This window comes from Saccoglossus kowalevskii, chromosome 22 (genome assembly GCF_978046115.1).
Source record: "Saccoglossus kowalevskii chromosome 22, keSacKowa6.1, whole genome shotgun sequence".
Lineage (NCBI taxonomy): Eukaryota > Metazoa > Hemichordata > Enteropneusta > Harrimaniidae > Saccoglossus > Saccoglossus kowalevskii.
Window position 1 is genome coordinate 14,355,752 of NC_140662.1, and position 9,358 is coordinate 14,365,109.

The following is a 9,358-nucleotide window of genomic DNA, read 5'->3' on the forward strand; positions in this document are numbered from 1 at the left end:
ATGACAAAATTAAAACATTGTAATCTTCATTTGTTTCTTTATTAAAAAAAAACAAACTATCTTTAAAGTCACTCAAACAATTCTGGAACAGGAATGATTCAAGTTTGGTATTGGATACGACATTGATAGCCTTTATCAGTCATCATTGTTGCCTTTTCTTCACTGTTGAAACTTTAATAATGAATATCATTGTCATCAATGATGACAGCGGCAACTGTTTGCTGGACTAGTTTTTCACGTGATCATGTGACCTGTCATTACATACTATGGAAAATGTTTTTGTATTAACTAACATGCCCAGCATGTTTTATAATAAAAAAAAAAAATTATAAAGTAAAGTTTTTTTCACTTACACGCACCTATTTTCGTTTTTATTGTTAACAGAAACGTTACTTCATGGGTTATTTTCATTTAACATTCATAAATTGTTAATTTGACGCATCAGGTAAAAACAAAAGGACAAAAAGTGTAGCCAACAGCTAATCTGAATATTCTAATTTTTTGAACAAAGACTTGCACTATATCAACTGCAGCACATAGTTGCCATAGTCTGTACTCATTTGTATTATTTGGTGGAATAAATATTCACATAGTGACAAACCGACAATCACCCCATTTGTGATGTTGCAAATAAATGGAACAAAATCTTTGCGGAAATTAGCATCAACTGCACGTTCACTTCATCAGTTTGGCAGTGTTATCATCCTTGGTCCATATCATCTTCTTCTTGTCGTTGTGCGAGACGTTCTTTTATTTTTGATAGTGGACTGACTTTCAAATCCGAATTTTTCTGTAATTGTTGAAATCTTGTAACATCGGCTAACCTAAAAATTAAGAAAACAGTCAGATTATGTCATTTTGCTGGAACTTCATCCTGTTCCTCAATCAAAGTTGGATATTCACTTTTTCATGATGTAAAAGTGGGTAACTTGCCCTACTTTACTGGAGGAAGTAATTCTGTGACAAACATACAATGTAACTAACTTTCAAGAACAAACAAATCCCCCTAACTCGGTAAGTATTTGTTGTTTACAAATGTAGCTTAATTTAGGAGGATATTAATATTGATTTACATTCTGCAGCTAATTACTCATCCCCAATCATTGCATAGTAAATGTTGCACGAACTCATAACTCCAGACTTTGGCATTTTAAAAGCTGATGGTTGCCGTGTTGTGATCAATACGAGTCCAAAGATACTACCTGGCTGTAACCACTGCCCTCAAGGCTAAGAACTATTGTGGGACTAAATACTCCTAAGTACACCAACCATACATGTCAGCCCAAAATGCCAGTGATCAATATATGTTCACAAAACTTGTGTCTGTGCAATGATTACAGGATTCTATTTCTCTTGCACACTAGATTGCTGCTACATGCAATGTAAACAAGGAAAAATGTGTGATATAAGTTACCAGAAATGGGCAAGGTGGTAATAAACAGTGGGTGCATACTTTGTAGTAACCTTGACAACATCACCTCTCTATCCAACCACTTAATGTATGAAGCACTGACAGAGTTGGTGATTAAGTATTTAAGATTGTATTATTAAAGCTACTTAAGTATTAAACGATACCTTTTGAATCGCAATACCCGGTTAATTTTATTCAGGGCAAAACTTTGAAGAACTATCAATTTGTAAAACAAACAGCCTCTTGGCTGAGATAATACATTTGTAGCAATGCACATTTCAATTGAAGATATCAACACAAAATGAACAAATCTGAGAGAGATCAACCTGTAGTACCAATATGTACATGTATCAAATCAATCAGACTTGTAGTTTTCAAGAAGAAATCGAAAAAATAAACGGACAATCACTCATGATATGCTAATAAAAAAGTTGTCTGAATCACTTGCATGTACTTTCTGTATCTTACCATAATTCTCAGTAAATGCACTTTCTGTGACTAAATGGATACTTACATGGCTTTTTGTCTATCACTGCTTTTCATAGTTGGCCTGACTTTTTTCTCTGCACTGAAAAACAAAACAACAAAAGTCCATGTACAGCTATTCCTAGTAAATACTTGAGGCAACCACAGACTATGTGCATGAAATCTACCCAGCTAACACTAGTGGCACAACAGTATGTTCAATAGGGTTCTCGTACTTGGGCATCCATGCCACATGTACAAATGTTTGAAAATAAATTATTAAAATACACAAGTGACATGCCTTGCCTTTGAAAATAACTTTGGAGTTTTTATCTTGAGTATTAACCTTTTCACCACCAGACTTTCTGGCCTACATTTTTCTGTACTTTTTTCTTATATTCAATATTTCTGGAAATGAATCCTAATTTTTTTGGGCAGACAAAATTTCAGTAAATTTTTAGTTTTTACTCAAAAAATTTGGCTATTTTTGTCCCAATCTTTTGAAGGAAAGTGCAGACTATAAACAAAACTATTTTCTAAATTTGTGATGAAAAGACAAAAGGTCTTCACTTGAGTATTAAAGTAATAGGTGAGGAGAGTGATCATGCACACTCAATATAAAGTACAGTCTAATGGAGACTGATGTTGCAATCATAAACTCAAGATGGGCAACACCTACATTTTGTATCAAGTCATACTTCGTTATATGATAACTGGGTCTTTAATTGGGCAAGTTGATAGGTGAGTGGACTGATTTCCATAGAAAGTAAGGTGCAGATAGAATGCAAACTGTGATGCCTTAATCATAAATTAAACACGCACTACACCTTAAATAAGTACACGTCTTGGAAACTGATTTATAGTTTCGAAGCCAATTATTCATACTCACCAAGGCTTTTTCTTGTCTGTCTTCTGTAGTATTTCAGATAAATCTGGCAGTGCCATAGCCAGAGGCTGTAAATCACCTACTACTGGGATCTGAGCTCGTTTTTTCGCCTCATTATCTTTCTTTTTGGCTAACTTAATTGCATCAATCTCTGCAAAAAAACATAAATTGAGATTTTAAAATTTCCCGATTTGAATGCAACAAAGAACATAAATACAAGGACAGTGGCTAGAAGTAGTTGAGTTTCACTGCAATAAATAAATGTAAAAAAAACAATTTGTTTATACCGTATTTATTAATGCAGTATAATGCATCTTATACACCTAACATGTATGGCTGTGATGCATGAAGCTGAATTGACTTTGAAATCAATATGCATTGTTGTATGCCCTGTTACACACAGGGTGCAAACTAGCCTAGGTATAATTTTTGAATAACTTGTACTATATACTGAATACTGTTAAAGGGTTAATTAATTACTGGGTTTTAATTTTGCTTATTTCGCTGTCTGGAAAATGTGCTAAATTAAAACCCAGCGAATATGTAAAATTTAGCATAGAACACATTATCTAAATGATGAAACCGTGAACTTAAAACTCTCTGAATATGCCTGAAATGGTAAATCAGCGAAATTAAAACCCAGTAAAAATTATTTTACAGTAACTGTACATTGCAGCAACAATCTTTCATTGATTCGTAATTATTCTCCATAACTTGCTGCACACCTAACTACTGTTCACTTAATTTTAATTTGGGTATTTTTCGCTGATACAAGAAATCCACGAAATTGAATAAATGTTAACATACACAACAGCCCTTAAAGATTTTTTTTTCTCCTGGCTATTGGCATTCCAATTTAAATTGTTAAACTGGAAAATTTGATAGCAAAGCACAATTATGTTGGATGCCAGAAGTTATGTTTTACAAATACAAGGAAACACCAAAATGGTCTCAATCTAGAGATCTGTACATTGTTTTGTCAGTGAATGCATGAAATTTATCAAAATAATGAAGTTTACAATGTATATTGCAACTAATTATGATGACCGGTCATTCGCCCATTCCTCACCGTTTTTATCAAACCAATTACTAAATGACATCTGTTCTGCTCCAAATGTTAACATCTTCAAAACCAAACTCAAATCTTACCTGTTTCAGCAAGTGTATTTGTGAAACTAAGCGTCATTGAGCATCACAGCGATGGATACTAGGCACTATATAAACTTGTATTTATTATTATTATATTATTAACTAATTCACTTCATTCCATACATGCACTCACCTTTGGCTCATGCATATGGTATTTTGTGAATCATGAAAATAACGTGGTATACCCCCACCCAGAGAGGGAGAGAGATACGAGGCACCACTGCCTACAGAGTTGGAAATCAGGGTCCATAACATTTTTATTTGTGTCTCAAGTCGCTGATATAGTCACATACAATTTTTTTTTTTTTTTTTTAAATTGACCTCCACAGCAGCAACAACAGACTTGATTTGGGAGATTCCATTTTGACACACTTTTACAAAAATCAGTCCTGTTAGAGGGCACACTGCCCCCACTTTTGGTGGGGGATATTGGCTAAATACTTTTTCAAACCAGGTGGGGTCCAAAAAAAAGAAGGGTCCAATAAAATTGAGAATTATGGTAATTTGGTTGATGACAAATACTAATTTTATTTCCCACTTTTGCATTTTCATACCCTGAAACATCGCATGTACATATACAGTTAGCAGGGATCCAAGTAAATAACTGATGACTTACTTTGAATGAATAACTCGTGTCTGGCTTTCCTTTTCACTTTTTTCTTTAATTGTCCACTTTTATTAGTAACCGTGCTCTGTGTATCCACGTTCTCTTCATTTTTCAAAGACTTTGTTAATTGGTTTACGTCTATATCCGTACCGCTGAACAGTCCTTGTGTTGGAAATATCACCGGCAAGTTCAGTACTCCCTGAGAAATAGTTGTAAGGTTTTAGTGATGGGAGGGGGGACAGAGATAATATTTTTATTTTGTGTTTATGACACTATTTGGCTTGTGTACACCTCAAGAAGAACATAAATAAACGTTCATGGTGATAGAATCTCGATGATCGCACTGACACTATGTGAACTTGTGTATTAGTATACTAAGGCACATAAAATGATATACACGAATTGGGAATACTGAAAATACTTTTTTTCTTGTTGTTTACATTCTACTCATCAAAAATCAGTAAAAATAAATTCCATAACCAAACACCCAGAAGCTTTTCAGTGAGAATTGATTCCAGCTAAAATAAATTATTACATATGTACTGCAGTTTATTTTGATTCGTCCCTGAAATCAAAATCGGTATTTCCACACCTCATATGCAAATGAGTCTGAGAGCAAACAAAGTAGTCCCTTCAGGAGTACCGTTTTTCGAAACATAGCAGAAATAAACAATATTAAGAAGTACCGGTACGATATTTTTCTCTTGGGGTACATGAATATTCTTTCCGAGTGAAATAAAATTGGAACAGTAGTAATGGTACTTTTTGGCAGTCACTTATTTTGACAAAAACTAATTTGCATATCACCCATGCAATAATGTTTTCGGTATTTTCACGGTCAACATGGTATTTCCATTGGCTACTGAACTATTTTTATTTTGTAAACACATTTTCGTGTGCTATTTTTGCCTGGTTCAAATCGTTCAGCAACATTTTTGGCATGTTAGGTGTACATATCTCATGGTATACTACAATTGGGAGTACTTAATGTATGTTGACCACCTGGAAACTGAGTTTTATAAACCTTGAAGGGTTCTCAGAAGATCCACCCACCGTAAAAACAGCGATCACTATGGAGCTGCAATCATCAACATCGAGATACCAGAAGGTTTCTGCTGGCGACGTTACTCAGTTCCAAATAAAGATTATAATGCCAAATGAGCAACTTTTAACTTTTAACTCAAGATTGGGTGTATTCTGCTGTACTTTCACGAGCGAATACGGCCACAGGATACACCGCATCACTCTTGAAAATAACTTCCATACGCAACGAAAGCCACGGGCAGGGTGTGGGGTTCTGTGAAAGTATTGTACAGTATTATTTAAAGCGAAGGGATCATCAGCTGTGCACATACACACTAAAAATGCAAGGGCTCATGGGTAGACATATGTTTGTGAACAACAACACGCTATGCGCCCCCGGACTTTAAGCAATGCTTTTTAAGCAATATCATGTAGTACAGTTCCTATAAAGTTGTCAGCAAAATATGCATAACATTTCATTTCACTCATTGTCCTTCTATCTGATAGAAGGACAATGACTGCATAAGTTAATCGCGAGACCATTTCTTCTGCCGTGAGATTACGACGGACAAGTAATCATACCGTCAATAAAGGGACTAGCTACAGCATAGTCATGCCTACAGTGATGTGTGTATGAGGATGCGTTCGGTTGATAGGACATTGTACACACAGCACTAGCTGCAGCAACGCTAAGAAAACTCCCGGAGAAAACTACACAACTGCATGGGCCACCTAACGTGAAGCGTACCTTGCTACGAGACTGTCGATCATAAACTGCCTGATTATGTTCTTCCTTCTTGTTTATATCGATGTTTTTCACTGCAGACACGTGCAACTTTTGCCTCACTCTCTTCAGCTTACCCATGTTCGAATGCTGGAATTAAACCACGAAGAAAAATAAGTTTGGCGTACCGTTTTACGACAGTGTCGATAACGTCATATTGTCGTAAAGTGTTCGTGTATACGTAGTTTGTTTGCAGCGTTTGTAGGAATAGGTATTTAATCGAATATAGAATTGATAATGATTACTGTTTTTATCTGTCACAAATATATGGAAAGTATTGCTACGGTGTTGTTTTTTTGGTTTTGTTTGCAGCGCTGAAAACGTTGTGGACAGCGCCACTTGTGGTCATACTTTCAAATTGAACCGTTTCATGCTCATTCACTATTTAATACACTACCCCGTACAATACACTTGAACATAAAATTAAAGCAATGAATTTAAATGAACATAATAATATATATTGATTTAAAATAAAGTATAAACAAACAATGAGCACACAAGCTGGTTCTATACCAGTTATCGCTGAGGGCGTATAACACATTAACGTGTATCGCGACATCATATCGCGATGTATCGTAGGACAGCTTAAAGGGCGGCTGTCGTCGCGCCGCGTCCTGTTCGATATGTGACTCATAGCGACTTACACAACTTTAATTTATGAGTTACGGTCTAAAACTTGCGATTTTGTGCATTTACGTATGGAAACTGTCATGACAGGCTGAGTTTATCGCCGGTCTTGAATGATCAACCGAGTTTGGCCGTCAGTGCAGCCACATTTGCACATTCTTCCTCAGTTCTTCACCGTGATCTTTTTTCCACAAGATGGCACAGATCTAGGTTGGCCAGGTTAATCTTTTGACCGGCTCTAACACCATCGTTTTTCCCTTGTATACATGTGGTTAGCATGCGGTTAGCTCTGATGGGACTGACGTTTCGGTCGATTTTTTTGCATTAATTTCATAATTTTGACCAATACATAGTCACGTGATGAATACCAAACCTATATACTAGTAGGCCATTATTTTGAATGCATCAAACTTCTTCTTGAGTCCAGCTTTCATAGTCAAATAATAAATTGTACTTAAGCCCACAATATTTGAACTAACTTTGATCTATGGCCTGTTAAAGTTCGCAACATAGGGAATATTTTCATCCATAGTCACCCTGTTCACAATGTGCACATAACGAGCTGCTGGTATGGATTAATTTGTGTTTTGGAGCAATAGAATACTTATATGTAATTAATTTTTTTCTAATTTGCATGTTGATAAGATAAAAGCATATTTTTTTGATGAAGACACCTTGTTTTTTTATAAATTTTAATGTGGATTAAACCTAACCAGACAATCTACTTGTGCAGTGCGCAATGACGCGCGTGACATGTTTCAATGTCATTTCATCGGCCAATAGAAACTTCTTGTTTCAGTTTGAAATTTATAATTATCAATAAAATGAATTTATAGTCGAGATAGTGACCGGTTGTGTGTGTGCGTAGTGACATCGAAAAAAAAAGACAAATCAAGTGACAAATCTAACCCACCAGAGGTCTACTTCGGCCACGTCAATAGGAGCGATCGTTCCCTTACATAATCTCTGGAACCGCCAGTGTGTATCACTACATTGCATGGAAATTTTCATCTATATATTGATGTTTGCAAATAATGAAATATAATTTTGTATCACATCATTATAGCATGGCCATAACATTCAGTCATTGCTGCAATGAACAGCTGTATAACAATATAAACACCAAGTATTATAAGGCCACATTCTCCGATAATTATTATCATTCCTTAGAAGTAGGTATTTCCAACATTTGTGAGTTTTAGAGTTCCTACACTGTCCACAAAGAAATTAGTTAATGCCTGCATTGCGATTGATAATAGGATTGCAGGAAGGTAACACTGTCCACAAAGAAATTAGTTGATGCCTGCATTGCGATTGATAATAGGATTGCAGGAAGGTAACACTGTCCACAAAGAAATTAGTTAATGCCTGCATTGCGATTAATAATAGGATTGCAGGAAGGTAACACTGTCCTTAAAGAAATTAGTTGATGCCTGCATTGCGATTGATAAAAGGATTGCAGGAAGGTAACACTGTCCACAAAGAAATTAGTTGATGTCTGCATTGCGATTGATAAAAGGATTGCAGGAAGGTAACACTGTCCACAATAATTTGTTGATGCGATTGCGATTGCGATTGATAAAAGGATTTCAGGAGGGTAAAACTGTCCTCAACGAAATTAGTTGATGTCTGCATTGCGATTGATAAAAGGATTTCAGGAGGGTAACACTGTCCACAAAGAAATTAGTTAATGCCTGCATTGCGATTGATAATAGGATTGCAGGAAGGTAACACTGTCCACAAAGAAATTAGTTGATGCCTGCATTGCGATTGATAATAGGATTGCAGGAAGGTAACACTGTCCACAAAGAAATTAGTTAATGCCTGCATTGCGATTAATAATAGGATTGCAGGAAGGTAACACTGTCCTCAAAGAAATTAGTTGATGCCTGCATTGCGATTGATAAAAGGATTGCAGGAAGGTAACACTGTCCACAAAGAAATTAGTTGATGTCTGCAGTGCGATTGATAAAAGGATTGCAGGAAGGTAACACTGTCCACAATAATTTGTTGATGCGATTGCGATTGCGATTGATAAAAGGATTTCAGGAGGGTAAAACTGTCCTCAACGAAATTAGTTGATGTCTGCATTGCGATTGATAAAAGGATTTCAGGAGGGTAACACTGTCCTCAACGAAATTAGTTGATGCCTGCATTACGATTGATAAAAGGATTTCAGGAGGGTAACACTGTCCTCAAAGAAATTAGTTGATGCCTGCATTACGATTGATAAAAGGATTTCAGGAGGGTAACACTGTCCTCAAAGAAATTAGTTGATGCCTGCATTGCGATTGATAAAAGGATTTCAGGAGGGTAACACTGTCCTCAACGAAATTAGTTGATGCCTGCATTGCGATTGATAAAAGGATTTCAGGAGGGTAAAACTGTCCTCAAAGAAATTAGTTG

General features: G+C 35.9%; 1 protein-coding gene across 1 annotated transcript; it reads right to left on the bottom strand.

The window, feature by feature from the left end:
• Positions 1 to 17: 17 nt before the first annotated feature.
• On the bottom strand, positions 18 to 6,470 carry LOC100370405 (ribosome biogenesis protein SLX9 homolog). Its single transcript, XM_002734270.4, has 5 exons — positions 6,290 to 6,470; positions 4,528 to 4,717; positions 2,766 to 2,913; positions 1,926 to 1,979; positions 18 to 824 (listed from the first exon to the last, which is right to left on the bottom strand). Exons 1-5 carry the CDS (start codon positions 6,404 to 6,406, stop codon positions 701 to 703), a joined length of 633 nt encoding a protein of 210 aa, XP_002734316.2. The 5' UTR covers positions 6,407 to 6,470; the 3' UTR covers positions 18 to 700.
• Positions 6,471 to 9,358: the final 2,888 nt, after the last annotated feature.

Excerpts from the sequence above, each read along its gene's own strand:
- LOC100370405 (XM_002734270.4), bottom strand. The coding sequence starts at position 6,406 with ATGGGTAAGCTGAAGAGAGTGAGGCAAAAGTTGCACGTGTCTGCAGTG. Across the intron at positions 1,980-2,765 it reads ACAGACAAGAAAAAGCCTTG|TGCAGAGAAAAAAGTCAGGC; the intron begins GTGAGTATGAAT and ends TTTGTTTTTCAG. Across the intron at positions 825-1,925 it reads AGTGATAGACAAAAAGCCAT|GTTAGCCGATGTTACAAGAT; the intron begins GTAAGTATCCAT and ends CTTAATTTTTAG.